The sequence below is a fragment of the Pelodiscus sinensis genome, chromosome 14, assembly GCF_049634645.1.
Source record: "Pelodiscus sinensis isolate JC-2024 chromosome 14, ASM4963464v1, whole genome shotgun sequence".
NCBI lineage: Eukaryota > Metazoa > Chordata > Testudines > Trionychidae > Pelodiscus > Pelodiscus sinensis.
In genome coordinates, this window is record NC_134724.1 from 24,769,638 (window position 1) to 24,786,716 (window position 17,079).

Below are 17,079 nucleotides of genomic sequence, written 5' to 3' on the forward strand. Positions count from 1 at the left end.
ATGAAGGCAAAGCAATCAAGACACATGCTCAGAAAGATTATGTGGAAATGGCTTCACGTCCCCCCTCCCCCCACTTTAAGGTGAAGAATTGTCAGCTGTTTTTACATTACTCTTTTTGACGTTTGAAAAGCCAGCAGAGCAGAATGCAAAGCCAACTCTTAAAATAGGAACTCAAATTGAGAGCATGAGCTGGAATAACCTGTGGCTTTAGTCTTGTAGCCCATTCACAGCCAAAACTCCCACTGACTTCAACAAGCTGGCAGGACTGGACCGAGCCATTCCAGCGCCCTGGGCAGACAGGTTAATTGTGCCCCGGGTTGTGGGAGAGTGCCTGGCGCGTGGGGGACGGCGCACGGAGTTGGTGGCAGCAGGACCAACTGGCGCGCAGCGTGGGACCGAGCCTGGCTGTCCAGGGCCCCACGGCCGCGGGGCAAAGGGTGCTGCTGCCTGGCGCTGCAGGGGTTAATGCAGCCCCTGCCCCGGGCGGCCACTGCAGGGTGGCCGCTAGGAGCTGCTGCAACCCACAATCCAGGAGCCGGGCTCGCGGCGCCCCTTACAGCTGCCATACAGCACCCATAGGTTGGCACCCGGGCAGCTGCCTGGCTAGCCCATGCCTCAATCCGGCCCTGCAAGTGAGGCTGTGGGGTGAAAAAGATGCAGGACAAAGCACCACCCTCCCCAGAGCCCTTTGCTTTGTGTGAAAGAGCCAAAGGCAGAGAACAATAATCTTCTGACTTTTATAACTTCTTACCCCAAAATCTCAAAGCACATCTCACCAATTTCTTCTCACAACTCATTCTCCATGGCATGGGCTGCTGCAGTATGGAACCAGCTGTTGCATTAGCTCTGTTTTTTTCTGTGATTAACAAGTGCCCCTCTTGGAATCATCAATTCTTCCGTCTGGTTCTCTGCAGAGAAGCGACGGAGGAACGCCCGAATGACACAGCAGCTGTGCTGAGATGACCGAGAACCGGGGAGATGGCAGTGAAAGTAGGGCAGGGAGTAAAGGCGGAAATTAGGTCAATGAATATTTTTTTCAGGCTCATCTCCTCACAGCCTGTATCTGGGCACTTGTTAATGGTCAAGGTTAATGCTGGTCAAGGTTAATGGGTCAAGCCCCAGTAAAAGGGTGATGCTAATGGCGCAGAAGCTTGGGGATGGAGTGTGCCCTTGCGCTCCTACAGGCCGTCAGTGTTTTCCATGCTTCTGTCAGAACACAGCCCCGCATATCTCATGCCCTGGGAGCTGGGAATCCTGAGCTGGGGCATGCACTACATCGGAGAGCAGGGCTGGCCCCGGGACATCTGCAAGGACTCCTAAGCCCAACTGGCCCAGTCTGAAAGGAGGGTTACTCAGAACAGAGAGAGGAGATCACATGACAAAGAAATAAATGGTTAGTGACCCCTCTAGGAGGACTGCCAAAACTCAAGCCAGGTGGGTCCATTTGAGTCTAGTTAAAGTGACTAGGAAAAAGCTTGTGTTTCTAGAGCACCTTGCCACTTCCTTCTCACCCATTCAGCCAGCATGGGGACAACTGCAATTTCCCACTTTCCCCCTCCCTCCTAGGAGGTTCCTAACACCCCATTCAACCCTTTCATCTTCTCCACAAAGTTTGTGGTTGCTGCCACTCCAAGCCCCTGAACTGTGACCACTGAGGCAGCACCAAGGAGTCTGAGAACTGGGCTCGCATGCTCCAACAGCCGTAGTGAGCTGAACAAGTTGAACCTCTCTAGTCCAGCACTCTCTGGTCCAGCAACATCCGTGGTCCAACATGATGTTAGTTAGCCAGATGTCCACTCCGCCTGGGTGTGGCCAAGTTTCCTGTGGTCCCACCAAGTTGGTTTACAGCCACCAGTCCTGGCTCCCAGCGCTCTGTGCTGTTATTTAGCTCTAATATACCCCTAAATGTCTAAGAGCCCAGTAAGCAGTGGAAGTGTAAGTAATGCTGCTAGACACTGTTGACTTCCCAGGGTTCAGCACTGGTCAGGTCCCGAGGGTGCTGGACAAGAGAGGTTCAACCCGCATAACCCCAGCCTGGGGTTCATGTGGGGCTGAGAATGCTCTCTGGGCTGGCTCCTTGGTGGCCTGTCCTCCTTTCTCTTCCCTCACACACCAGACACTGTTATACCAGTGTCTACTCACCCTAGCTCCAGACAGAGCTCGTAACTGGGATACAGCCCAGGCCGTTCGCAGGAATTTCTGTGGTGGGTGCTTTTTTTTTTTTTGTCAACATGGACCACCATTTTTTTTAAATGTAAAGGAGTTCAAAATAGTCATGTGATGAGTGTGTATGAGAGAGGTTAATGAGAAATTTGAGTGGAAACAGTGATTAGTAAAATGATTTTGTGATAACATACCGAAAACGTAGACAATAATAATGGTTTTATAGAAATTACCTTCTAGCAGAATCAGCCTGTTTGGCTGGGCTGCAGCTGCGGCAGCCCAGCCTGAGCCATGGGAGGGGCTGGTGACTGTCCTGCTCCTGCCACAGCAGCAGCGCCCCAGCCCTGGCCTTGTTCCTGGGGGGGAGTGGAAATCAGCCTCAACCTTCCCCCAGCTGGCTGGAGCATGGGGGAGGGAGGCTTGGGCAGTGCACAGATCCTGCCTTCCCACAGCCAGCTGGAGCACATTTACTTGGGGGACTATGGCAGGTACTTTCACACCCTTTGCAACCCCCCCCCCCCCCCCCCCCCCGTGTATGGGCCTGCAGCCTGAGTGCGATATGTGATGAATGGGAAAGCTAGGAGCAGCGCAGCCTTGTCATTAAAGTAAGCCATGGATCATTAGATAAGACATTGTCAGGATGTGATGGGGCAGCCAGTCACAGCCCAGGGAAGCTGGTGAAGGCTGCCCAGGGCTGTCAGGAGTGGGGCAGGCTGTGCTTCGGCACTAGGGCAGCCACTCCCAGCTTCCCCAGGGCTGCAGCTGGCACCAGCTGAAGATGGGGCAGTGGAGTGGATCCGCCAGTGACCTAATAGATAAGGCATCAGTCTCCAGAGCCTGTGGTTATGGGGGCGAGGATTCCTGTGGTTATGGGTTAGAGTCCGGTTCCCTTCTGCTCCCCTTGGGAGCTGCTGGCCATCCACCCCCAGCTTCCCCAGAGCTGGAGCTGATGCCAGAGGGAGGAGTGTCACCAGCTTTCCCAGGGCTGGAGGGGGCAGGGCAAGTAGCTTTCTGTGGAGCTGTTCTCAGTCACTAGGTGGCCTGCCTGTGCTGGAGCTGGGCTGCAGTGAAGACCAGCCCCCTGAGCAGGCAGCCGCCTAGTGACTGAGGTTTCCCCAGGGCTGCAGCTGAAGGTAGGCTGGATAAGGGGGGGAGGGTCCTCCAGTGGCCTAATGGATAAGGCTGGGGTTGGCAATCTCTTCAAACCAAAGAGCCAAACTACATCAAAATTCAGAACAAGTGGTCAACAAAGAGCTGTATCAGAATGCCCATTTGCATTACTGAAAATAGACAACTTAATATCATTGATAATTGACACAGCAATACCATTGTACTCACTCACTTTATTTAATGGGACTTCTGCTGCTGGTAGGGGTGCAGTTTGTGGGTATGGGGGTGCAGGAGGTACAGGGTTGGGATATATGAGGAGCTCAGAGCAGGGGGTTGGGGTGCATGGGAGGTGCAGGAGGCAGGGCAGGGAGCTGGGGGTAGGAAGTAGAGTATGTGGGGGGGGGGGGGCATGGGACTGTAATACCTTACCTGGCCGAGGCTGAGCTACTGCACCTGGGCAGCAGTGGCTGGACAAAGGGCTGGGTAAGGATTGCCACAGCCGGATCATGGCCTCCCCTCCTAACCATGCCACAGCAGGAGGGGGACCACTCCTAGTCCTTCCTGTGGCCAGACAGGGGCCAGACTGTGGAGGCCTGCCCCGGAGTAGGGCCAGGGACAAGATGCTGCGGCTAGATGGGGGCTGGTCCCTGACTGGGGCCTTGTTGGTCAGGCTGCTGTGGGCAGGCTGTTACAGCAGTTGCTGGGCCACAGGGTCTGCCTCAGGAGCATGGTGGCTAGAGACAGACCGTGGCTGTCAGATGGGGGCTGGAGTCAGGCCACTGCAGCCAGATGTAGGGGGCTGGAGTCAGGCCACTGCAGCCAGATGTAGGCATCTGCCATCGCCAGCACGTCTCACTATCCCAGCTTGGTGCATGCATGCTTCCCCTACAGCGTGCTCTCAGCTGGCCCTTTAAATGAGCAGAGTCCCCCAGCTGGCTCTTGCCAGAGTGCAGCTGGTTCTTACCGGGGTGCACTGCCTGACTTCCACCTCTGGTTAACAGCGAAATAGAAAAAAAGACCATCCTGGCATGAGTAATTACGTATCTTTGCAATTTGTAATTCATTTTTCATTTTAATTTAAAAAGTTGTGTGTATTTTGGGAATGACCAAAGGGCCATATTTGGTTCCATGCTGAGCCATATTTGGCTGGAGAGCCATAGGTTGTTGACCCCTGTGTTAGAACATTGTCTTCAGGAGGAGAAGCCCTGGAGGCACTGCTCTCATAGTGAGAGGGGAAACAGATTGAGAGAACGGACTGGACTCACAGACTCTACAGCAGGCACCGGGATGAGCCTCTCTTAGAAGTGTTCCCCAGAAGGGATTGTGATTGCACAAGGAGTGTGACTTGGCTGGAGGGCTGAGTAGCAGCAAGGCTTTTAAAACTGAGGCTGTGCAGGAACCTGCACTTGGCCAAACAGAGCCACTTGCCTAAGTGCCTCCGATACACTGGTACTCCGGTTAAGAGATGGGGAATAAAGGGTGGGGGGTAACTGGTGAGAATAGAGGGAAGTAAATAGTGGTGTTCCCCAGAGGTCTGTACTGGGACCAGTGCTGTTCAGCACAGCCATAAACAATCTGGGGGAAAAGGATCAACAGTGAATTGGCAAAATTTGTGTAGGTGATACATTTGGATACATTTTGTAAGTCCAAAGCAGACTGCAAGAGTTACAAAGAGATTTCACAGAACAGGGTGACTGGGCAACAATATGGCAGAAGGAATTCAATGTTGATAAATGCAAAATAATGTATATAGCAAAATATAATCCCAAATATACATACAAAATTATAGGGTCTAAATTAGTTGAACCCATCAAAAAAGAGCTTTTGGAATCATTGTTGATAGTTGTCTGAAAATATCTGCTCCATATCTAGCAACAATAAAAAAACCCTATAGAACTCATTAGGGAAAGGACAGATAATAAGACAGAAAATACATTACCGCTATATAAATCCATGCTAACCTATATATCAAATACTGTGAACAGACTTGGTCACTTCAACTCAAAATATATATTGGCTTTGGGAAAGATGCAGAGAAGGGAAACAGAAATTATTAAGAGTACTGAACACACTGCATGTGAGAAGATCGTAAAAAGACGAGGACGTTCAGGGCATGTCTACACTAGGAAATTATTTTGAAATAACTCCCAAAATAACTAGTTTGAAATAGCATGCCCGCACTACAGGGAAGCCTAGAAATTAGAATGAGGCAGGTTCCCTTAATGTGGACACCCTACCTTTATTTAGAACCCCAGGAAGCACTGGGGAGTAATAACTTTGAATTACTCTGGGGAGTATTTATTTCGAAATAGCAGCAGTGAAGCGTCCACACTATTGCTATTTCCAAATAACTATTTTGAAATAAGTGTTTTTCCTCATGAAAAGCAGGAGTTATTATTTCAAAATAACCAGCCCATTGTTTTGAAATAATGGGCTTGGTAGTGTGGATGCTCTGCTTGTTATTTCAAAATAAAGGGAGTTATTTTGAATTAACTCCCTAGTTTGGTAAAGAGATAATTAAGGGGAGAGGTCTATGAAATCATGAATGAGATGAAAAAACTGAATAGGGAAGTGTTATTTACTCCTTCAAATAACACAATAGTTGGATTTGCCTCTTCATTTTATACCCTAGCTGTACTGGCTGCCTGCCTGCAAGGGCTGCACTCCATTTGCAATAAGAGGGCAGACCACAGCTGCCCTCGTTGTATACCAGTAACTCTAGCCCATCATCCTACTACTACTGGTGGTTGAACTGAGGGAGGATCAGTGAATGTTTTGTTACTAACATCATGTGGGGAAAGTTGCTGACCCTGCTATGATAGGAACACGAAAAGGCTTGCTTCAGCTAGTTTTAGTTTTAAAAAATGACTTATTTAGTCCAGAAATTGAGTAAAATCTGTGGCTGGAAGTTTGAGCCCAAACAGTTGGAAAGTGTATTTAAGATTTTTTTTTTCCTATTGAAAATATCTGTAGCACGTTCTGCTCTGATTCCATCAGAGCTATTTCACTGCTCTAGGTCATTCCTGGAACAGGTTCCTTGAATGTGGAACTTGCTTCCACTTCACTCTGCCTGATGTGATAGTCTTCCAGGCATGCTGCATGCCTCACTGGGCTTGGAGGAAGACATTGGCAGGGAGGCTGGCAGGTTTTTTGGGTTAGTTCTTGTAGGAGCATGCAGTCCTTGGATCTCTCTTGTCCAGCACTCTCAGGACCTGACTGGTGCTGAACCACGGGAGATCAATATTGTCTAGCAGCATTACCAACACTTCCACTGCTTACTGGGCTCTTAGAAGACACTTAGGGGTAAATTAGAGCTAAATAACGGCACAGTCCTTTATATGGTATTGTGTATTTTAAGTTACAGGGTAGATGCCTAAGGCTAGATTTACATAGTCACATTTTTGCCAAAAGATGCAGACTAATGTCTGGTGAGATTTAGAGAAGCTCCTGACCAGATAAAGTACCTAACTTCCATTGCCCAAAGAGCACTGAATGAAGATCTGCAGAGGTCTGTACACACTGGAAAACACCAATATCAATTAATAGGGACAAATGCTACCACTGAAAGATCACAGTGAGGAGTCATAGGCAAATGTATTCCAACCCAGAGCCTGTTTTGCAGGCTCTCCATAAGAGGAGCTGGAAAGGAATATTCCAAGGTGAAGTGTGGCATATGTTTTTGATGCAAGCTGCCTGATTTGGCAATAGCAATCGTGAGCTTACAACCACACATGCACATGAGCAATAGGCTGCTACTGACAGGACTGAACCCCATATAATTGCTGTGAATACAAAGGGCTATCTGATGTATTAAAAATATTCTGCTGTCGTCACAGTCCAGTGACCAGTGAGAGGCTCTATTGCTAACCTAATAATTAGATTGATCTTGCAGGGGGTAACAGAGCTGCTGCTTCATTTTTAGAAAGTTCTCTTTGATCATTCTGTTCGATGAGCTTTCATTCCTGCTGAAACGTGTTAGGAACCTTCTATCACTGACAAATCTGCAGAGTCCAACAAAATCTGCAATGAAAGCAACTGAGATTTGCTTTAAAATCCCAAAGCCACGAATGTGAATTGGATTTGAGATCTTGCACAATATTACAATGTGGAAAATATATCCAGGGCCAAACTGAGTTCACAAAGCCTTCTAAAAATCTAGCCACATTTTAACGGAGATGAAATCTCATCCCAGCAGCTTATTATAAATTGCACTTCTTTCTTTGAACCGATATTTACCACTGACCTACATAAACCTACTATTATAATTTACTAGTTAGTTACAAATTATTGGGATCATAAAAGCAGAATATTGAAGCTGAGGCCATAGAAACCATTAGGTGTGTTTATACAAAAGGCTAAGAGTTACTGGTATACAAGAGCCCCAGTTTTTTCCTGCTTCCTCTGTTTTTTGTCATATTCTTAATCTGGGAGCCATGTCACCTTAAACTCAGTATCTCATATTTTGACCTTGAAGTAGCTCTGGGGTAACATTTTCAAAAGCGCTAGCTGGCTAAGCAGCCTTTGGCCCATTTTTTAAAGTGCCCGAGGCACTTTTAATAGGTATTTAGGTGCTTAAAAATGCAGATATGCCCCAGTAGGATTTTCAAGAGATCTATGTGCCTAATTCTCATTGAAGTTCTGTTACTTGAGAGACAGAATCTCAAGAGCAAGTGAGAGCCATGAGTGCAAGGGGGAGGAAAGTTGCTTAATTCAGTGTCTAACTGTGACAATTCATTGACAGCTTCTTAGCACAGCTGCAAGTAAACACAGAAAGTCAATTTCCTTAGGAAGGTTTATTTATAAAAGCCAAGAGGTTTGGGAGTCACTGCTACATATTCCGGTTGATTCCCATTCCCCTGTGCGCTGTGCACATGCAATTATTTATATTCCAGATCAAACATTTTCTTCTAGCGTGTAACACATACATTTTACATTCCATAGCGCACTCTACAACGCACACATGTTAGACTACGCATATGTTCAGCTTTTCCATGGACAATGGTATAAAAAACACAAACAAACCCAAACTACAGCATGCGCAGCAATGTGCAAATGAGCCCTGCTACTCCCAGTCATTAGTTTTTGTTTAGAAAGGGGGCCTCTATGCCCAGGTGACAGAGCTACCTGATTGGGACTAGGACATCTGCTTAGAATTGTACTTTAAAAATGACTTAGTCAAATATTAACCTCACTCAGATTAGTAGAGGGGATGTTAAGTGGTCAACTGCTTCTAGATTAAGGTTAATATTTAGACCTGTTTCCTTCGGGGACCACCTCTAACTGCACTAGATTCGATATAACTATGGGAACTAGAGATGGTTTGTCACTATGCTTACTTTAAAATGCTTAAGGCTAGATCATGGCCAGCCCTCCTGTGGATGTGCAGGAAGGGGAGGTCCCCTCATGACTCCTGGGCAGTCACTTGTCACCACTTGTGCTTTCCTGAGGCCAACAATTGCAGGCCCTGTGCTTTCCTGAGGCCAACAGTTGTTCCCTGCAAGCATCTCCTGGAGTGCAAACAAGAGACAAGAAGGGGAAGAAGGGAGGTTCAGCTCTGACTGTGAACTGGCAGGTCAGAGAAGGGATGTCACACACCGGAAAGCTCCAGTGTACACAGTACCTCCCTGATGCCTTTCCTCCTCTCCCCACCCAGTGTTATGTGTCTCCAGGCCACCCCCAGCATGGGCCTGGGCCTAACTATGCCATCTGGCTCTTAAAAGGAGAAACTCTCAAATGCCTAAGAGTTCTACCCTTCGAAAACAGATATCTGTGCATGGTGCCCACAGCCATGGGGGATAAAGGGAAGGCAAGACAACCAGCACTTCCATTCCCAGAGCCCAGCCTGGGAGTGGAATGTTACAAATGGTGGCTGACATGAATGTAGACACATCCCACAGGCTCTGCTCAAATAGATACAGGTTGCCATGCTGCCATTACACCCCAAAGCAGCTGTACCAATCCACACGTTGTAGAGCTGTTGCATGCAAATACAGTTTCATTTAGACTTTGAATGGAGGCTTAGACCCTTGTTTGTTCTGAACCAGACCCCATCAAAAACAACTGATTAAAACAACCCACAAACAGCCAGATGCCCTTGGGAACCCTCTGCTCTCCTCCCCCATTTCTCTCCCACCCCAAAGAAAATGGGAATAGAGATGAGATTGGAGTCAGAAGTCCAAAAGGATTTTTTTGGGCTGAAGACTGTCCATATCAGAAATCTTTGACTATGGGAATAAAGATACTTGAATCAAATTTCTTCCCACATACAGGCAGGGCCAGCCTTACCCATATACAGAATGTGCAGCTGCATAATGCACCAGAAAATCTGGGGGAGCACTATGTCTTAATGTCCACCTACCTGCCTCTTTCTATCCCTGTTCTGTGACTCTACTTCCTCCCAAGAAGATCTAGTTAACTTACAAGTGAAAAAGCCTGCCAGATCTATCGGCAGCACATTGAACCGGTGAAAGAGCCATTGAAGTGGTAATGAAGCCATTTAACGGGCATTTGACAACTCCAAGTATACGCTGTCAGTTTCTGACTTTACAGTGTTAGTTGACAGGACCTTAGGTTACAATTTGCTTTAAAACTATTCCATTAGTGTGTTTCTGAAGATTATAAAATCACAGCTCTATAAAAATCGTCATTTGCCCCCCCTTTGGCTGTCGTTGGGGAGAGAAGCACCAGTTTAATAGTACTGCGTAGGGCCCCATACATCCTAAGGACATTCCTGCATACAGGACCTCATGGTGCAAACCCAAAATCATGAGCGAGTAGTTGTGACATAGGAAAGTAGCCCCATTGCCCCAGTGGGTGATCACATAAGAGTTTGCATGATCAGAAACAGGTGACAGAATTCGGTCTCCCTTTCTATTGGACTAGGTGGGTCGATGTCCATTCTCATGGCAAATCCTGCCTGGTAATGCTACAAAGTCCTTTCATAGCCTTGCACTAGAGAAGGGAGAGGGTCTTGAAAGCCCCTCAGAACCGTAGACTCCTCAGGGAAGTTGGTTTCACAATGCTTGGATACCATTCTTAGACTCGGATTCAGCAAAGCATTCATGCTTATTTGGAAGTCCATAGGACTGAAGCATGTACTTAAGTGCCTTATATAACCAGGGCTGGAATGCAGAGATCCAGTCCTCCCCCACTGCACCCCTGAGGAGTACAGCCCACTTTACAAAAGGCATAGATGGCATAGAGGATGAATTTATACTGCCTGAAGCAGCACTGACTCACAGGAAGATTTCTGTTAAGGAATCTGCCAGGTTCAGAGGTGAATATTTCCCAAACCTCCTGCTGGCTCCCCTGGCTCCAGGCCCTCCTGATTTACAGACCCCAGCCAAAGTCTTCTGTGGGCTCAGAGATGCCAGAGTGCCGTTTATTCCATTTCCATACTCCCCAATCCAGAACTTGTTTGCCAGCACAAATGATGGGGAGTGCATAGGCCAGAAAGAGGGTAGAGAAGCTGATGCCACATGGAAACCACAGGTTGTTGGCGCCAGTTAAAGACTGTTCGCTTTCAGAAAGAGTTAGTACAGCTACGCTAGTGAACAGCATTCCTCCTTAATTCTTGCATTTCGTTTCAAGATGATCAAAGTGACCCCCTGCATATTTAACAGACTCAGATGTTGGCAGAGACAATATGGCTAGAAGTTAACCTCTAATACTACAGAACTATATACAATACAATGAAATTATAGCACAAATATAAATGCTTCACACAATCTTTTGACAATACCCCACTGACTTGTTTGGATGCTGTTGCATGTTGGGCTTAACTGTTGTCGCCCAAGTTATCTTCCATGTGTTCAGCACAATATACAAAATTCCAGGTTAATGCCCACTGCTGCAAAGCATTGGAACATGTGCTTAAGTCCACTCTTATTCAGCAATGTGCTCTAACACAGTTGCTAAAGTCCCATTGGACTCAGGCTCACGCTCACGCCCTTTAACAGGGAAGAGTATCGAATCAGATGCTAAAAATGTAAACGAGGTGATAAGTTCATGTTACTCTTCTGATTATCAGACTATGGGTAGAACTGCTGCTGCCTTAGATTAAATACTTTATTCACTCTTTATCGAAAAGGTCCTGAGAACAATTCTGTAATGTATACTAATTAATGCACACAAATACCAGAAATTAAAAAAAAATCAACAGTGTGGTTTGAAGCAAAATGAGCAAGGCTCAGTGTACTGGCTTCCATTAATGAGATTTATAGCTGCAAACCTTGCATTATGGTGTGTGGGTTTTTTTTTTTTTTTTAAATCCTCAATGGATCAGAGAAACAACAAAGTGACATTAAGGTATTCTAGGTTTGGCAACACTCATATTTTTACTTTACATCATGGAATAAGAATACACATGTCAGTGTAATATCGATGACGTGATCAGCCTAATTTAAACACATGTAAACAATAGGCTTTGACAATACTTACAAAGACCTGTATCTGGACATACACAGGCATCAGCGAGGAATCTGTACAAGTGTAGAGTTCCAAATGCACAGATCTGAATTCAGGACTGGGGCCGAAGGGTGTGATCCCGCAAACCAGTATTGGCATAAGTCATCCCTACTCATCTGAGCAGCCAATTGACTTCAGTGGAACTACTCATGCAAGTGAGGGTTATTCACATGCTTAAGGCATTGCAGGACAGGGTGGTGAAGCCCCATTACATCAATGTAAAACAGTCGTTTCAACAGAGTTTAAAAAAAAAGTACTTGAAAAGATTCAATGTATTCCAGCTGATGCTTACTAAGACATATTTTATCCCTAGGTTGTGGATATCAACTTCATATATTCCAATAACACAATCCTATTATCATAAACATCAAACTAAATATGAACGTTAAAAACAATTTTAATGGTTAAAGGGAACAGTAACGGAAATGAGCAATCTTCTTTACAATGATTTTCCAGTGTCGTTCCTTCTAACCAGTGGATGTTGGGAGAGTGCTGTTGTGTTGGCTGCCTTCAATACCTCTTCGCATCCTCCTAAGCATGCTACTGTCGGTATCCTTCCACTCGCTTTTTACGAACTATGCCAGTAAAATCAAAAACCATCTCTCAACATTAACTTATTAAGAACTCAAGCACACTTCTCAATGTGAGACCATTTGGGACTAGCAAACTGGTTATTTGTACTTTCCTTCTGAAGAACCTAGTCAAGGGAAATGCATAGTACACTCAACTCTCACCAAAACCAGTGGGAAGGATGGCCCATCAGTATCTTCTAGGTGGTACAGGATTATGTCTAGAGATTTCACAGATTCATAGAGTTTAACATTAAAAGAGACTTATATCATCTAGTCTAAGTGAATATAAAATCACAGGCCACAGAATTTGACCCATTTATCCCTGTATTGAGCTCAGAAACTTGAGTTTGAATAGCATATATCTTCCAAAAAAGCATCCAGTCTTGATATGAAAATTTTAAGCAATGGAGACTCTATCATTCCCCTGGTATTTTGTTCCAATGGTTAAATTTAGATTATCATCGTGGCTTGTATAATGTGTTTTTGAAGACTGTATTGCTCCAACTAAATTAATAGATACTGGTACTGTGGGCTGAGTGTGAGTGCTAGATAATTCTCGTTGGATTCATTTAAGTGTGAGATAGCTGGCTACTGATTTTTGGCTGCAATAGTTTCTTTTAGGGGCTAATGAAATAAGTAAAAATTCTGTTGTATGAGAACACTGCATGAAAATATGCATGAGTAAGTCTTTTGATGTCTTTGAGGGATGCATAGCTACATGAAAGAATCAGACTTTTTATAATACACTTTTACATGTTACTATTACTAACCACAAGAAAAATATTCCAAAAAGGAAACCTAAAAGGAAACATGTTAGTCTCAGCATAGCTCTGTGGATAGCACAGGCCATTGGATAACACAGTAAACCTTAATAAACCCACAGATCTGCACTAAAAATGGATTATTTGGGAGGGATGAAATTTAATGAATCACAGATCAATGACATTCTACTATTGTGCCCAGTGCAGGGTTACTCTGAGTGATGTCTTCGTCTCTGTAACTCAATGGAGAAGTCCCCTAGCAGCACCATGGCACTCAGCAATGCACTGTAAGAGGACTTGCAAAGTTCTAACTGGACAATGGTGCTTGTCCTCCTTGCCATCCACAGCATTAGCTATTCCATAACCCTGTCCAGTTTGCACTGAACCATTAGCCCAGATTAAAGCTGTTCATGCTAGGTAAGGTTTGGTGTTACCAAACTGCACTGGGATGCCATGTCTGTGATACTGAGTTTCTGAAATACAGAACAAAACAGGCAGAGCTGAACAAAATACTGCTCGCTGCAGTGTGCCAGTAATGACAGTGTCTGTCTACAAGCTTCCTTGCATGGAAACAGTAAAGCTCTTGGCAAACAGACTGTATTGTCCCACAGCTGGCAATACAAGTGCCTGCCATTTTATCTCTGCTTCCAATATTTTGCTTATCCAGATATGGTTTTATGAAGTATTCTAGTGTGCTACAGAGTGGCTACGTCTAGACTGGCATGATTTTCCGCAAATGCTTTTTACGGAAAAGTTTTCCATTAAAAGCATTTGCGGAAAAGAGCATCTAGATTGGCACGGACACTTTTCCGCAAAAGCACTTTTTGCAGAAAAGCGTCCAATCTAGACGCGCTTTTGCGCAAAAAAGCCCCGATCACCATTTTCGCGGTCGGGGCTTTTTTGCACAAAACAAATCTGAGCTTTTGCCCGAATGGGAGCAGCATAGTATTTCCGCAAGAAGTACTGATTTCTTACATGAGATCATCAGTGTTCTTGCAGAAATTCAAGCGGCCAGTGTAGACAGCTGGCAAGTTTTTCCGCAAAAGTAGCTGCTTTTGCGGAAAAACTTGCCAGTCTAGACACAGCCAGTATGTTACAATTTGCCAATGCAAATCAGAAAAACTGACTAGATGCAAACAAGAGAAGGCAAAATTCTAGAGCAATTGTCTAAATGATAAGGATGAGAGATTTAACCAGCTTTTATCCTTCTGGGACAACAGAATTTCAGAAATTAAAGTCTATCATGGGACTGCAACAGCATGTTTAAGTTTTGCTAAAAATAAAGCATCTGCCCTAAAGCATGGTGTTTGCCTGAGACAGGATGCAGTAAAAACTGATTAGGGACCTCAGGATCTGGCACTATTTGATTATGTTTTGCCTACAAAATGTATAAGAAGAGCAGGGCTTGACCTGCACGAAACATTGATGAATGTCTATAGCATCTTACCTAAATCATTATTTTTAGTGATAGCTGCTGCTACCCTGGTTCTTGGCCCTTGCTTTGTGAACTGGTATCCAAATTTGAGAATCTTGGAGTTCTCCTCCAGCATCTGTGCAATCTCCATCTCTACAGCGGTCCCCAGCTGCTGCCTCTGTTGGATGACACACAGTAAGAGGAAAAGGAAACATCCACTCAGAAACAGAGAGACAAGTGGTTACATTCAGCAATGTGCTACATTGCTTCAATCCACAGGTTTCAGCCCTGCTTCTCTGACAGATCCCAAACCTACAATATTATAGAAGAACATATGGAACCTACCTAGAAACCAAACAAAGCAGACACCAGCTTACTGCCCGCTCCTTACCTGGTTGTCAATTTTGATCTCCGTCAGGGTTTCATTCTCTTTCAGTGCATCAATCAGTGCCAGAATGCCAGCCCCAGTGATGAAATTGGATTCTATATTTAGACTCTTCAGGGTCTTGTTCACTTTTAACATATCTGCAAAAGCCTGAAGAGACAGGGAAGAAGTTACAAATTTGAAACTCTGAAAGCTTCAGATAACACCAAGAACCTAAACTGTAGTTAATACCTAGAGAAGCACTCCAAACAGTCATGGAGGAAGAGCATAGTCCTAGAAGAGAACAGGTTAGAACGCCAATGGGCATGGTAACAGGAGACATCCTTTTCTCTACTGGGCATGCTCTAGGTGCTCTGGTATAAAAGCTAGCAGCTCAGCTCAGTTGGGATCAACCACTGGGGAGGGAGGATTTGCCCTAATGGCTCCAGCTGAGGATCAGCTGAAACCCGAGCCTGTGGAGGCCAGAGATATTGTAGCCCAAACAGATGCTGAGGTAACTAGTAAGTCTCCACTGCGCCAGGAGTCATGGGGGACAGTGCAGGCACAGAGGCCCTGACCGCAGCAACCAGGACTATGGGTACATCTACACTAGCCCCCTAGATCGGTCTAGGGAGGCTAATGAGGGCGACTGGAATTGCAAATCAAGCCTGGGATTTAAATATCCCGTGCTTGATTTGCATGTTCCCAGCCGGTCGCCATTTTAGAAATTGACTAGCCCGAAGTAACTGCCCACGTCTACACGCAGCAGTGAAATGGGATTCCGGAATAAAGCCCCTACATCAAATTAGGTGGTATTCCTCGTGGAATGAGGTTTACCACCTAATTCGATTTAGGGGCTTTATTCCGGAATCCCGTTTCATTGCCGCGTGTAGACGCGGGCAGTTACTTCGGGCTAGTCAATTTTTAAAATGGCGACTGGCCGGGAACATGCAAATCAAGCACGGGATATTTAAATCTCGGGCTTGATTTTTCAATTCCAGTCGCTTTCATTAGCCTCCCTAGATCGATCTAGGGGGTTAGTGTAGACGTACCCAAAGGTAGGAAGCAGCCCAGAGGAATGAGAGAGAGCTTTGGTTCATTAACCAGGCCACTGAGTCAGTGTGTTTTGTTTGGCATCCCCCTTGCCTCCCACTGACTCAGTGGCCTATGCCCATGCCTCTTCCAAGGCCCTGAGCTGGGGTCATGTGTAGTAGAAGGGGCTGGACTGCCAGGGCTGCCATGTCCTCCTTCCTGTGTGTGGCAGCCCCCTTCCCAACTGACTTTGACCACTAGACTTCACTGCTTTGCTGAGAAGAGAAAAACTACAGACTTTGGACGTTAGGCGTAACTGACCTGTTTTCTTGGAACAAATGTACTGATTGTGGTTACTGGGCATCGCAAGATCAAATCAATATCTTAGATACCTATATACAAATGCAAGAAGTATGGGTAATAAGCAGGAAGAACTGGAATTGCTAACCAATAAATACAACTATGATATCACTGGTATTACAGAAACCTGGTGGGATGGGACGCACGATTGGAATGTTGGTATGGAAGGGTACGGCTTGCTCAGGAAGGACAGACAGGGAAAAAAGGGAGGAGGGGTTGCCTTGTATATTAAAAATGTACACACTTGGACTGAAGTGGAGATGAACGTAGGAGATAGCTGTGTAGAGAGTCTCTGGGTTAAGCTAAAAGGGGTAAAAAACGAGGGTGATATCATGCTAGGAGTCTACTACAAGCCACCTAGCCAGGTGGAAGAGGTGGATGAGGCCTTTTTTAAACAATTAACAAAACTATCCAAAGCCCAAGATTTGGTGGTGATGGGGGACTTCAACTATCCAGACATATGTTGGGAAACTAACACAGCGGGGCACAGGCTATCCAATAAGTTTCTGGACTGCATTGGAGACAACTTTCTGTTTCAGAAGGTTGAAAAAGCTACCAGAGTAGAAGCTGTTCTGGATTTGGTTTTAACAAATAGGGAGGAACTAGTTGAGAACTTGAAAGTGGAAGTCAGTATAAGGGACAGTGATCATGAAATAATAGAGTTCATGATCTTAAGGAAAGGTAGAAGGGAGACCAGCACAATTGAGGTAATGGATTTCAGGAAGGCAGATTTTGATAAGCTCAGAGAACTTGTAGGTAAGGTCCCATGGGAAGCAAGACTGAAGAAAAAAACAACTGAGGAGAGTTGGAAGTATTTCAAAGGGACGTTATTAAGGG

At 45.6% G+C, this 17,079-nt stretch overlaps 1 protein-coding gene across 2 annotated transcripts in view; it reads right to left on the reverse strand.

Annotated features, from left to right (window-relative positions):
* The window catches only part of LOC102444523 (tropomodulin-2), an 81,162-nt gene that overhangs the window by 6,950 nt on the left and 57,133 nt on the right, over window positions 1-17,079 (reverse strand). The window contains exons 8-10 of one of the 2 annotated variants that reach the window (XM_006118509.4): window positions 14,878-15,021; window positions 14,520-14,664; window positions 7,548-12,314 (exon numbers count right to left, since the gene is read on the reverse strand). In XM_006118509.4, coding sequence (XP_006118571.2) covers window positions 12,280-12,314; window positions 14,520-14,664; window positions 14,878-15,021 — 324 coding nt within the window. In that variant the 3' untranslated portion in view covers window positions 7,548-12,279. Of the gene's footprint in view, window positions 1-7,547; window positions 12,315-14,519; window positions 14,665-14,877; window positions 15,022-17,079 lie in introns of those variants that run through there. The other variant, XM_025182337.2, reaches the window with a different exon arrangement.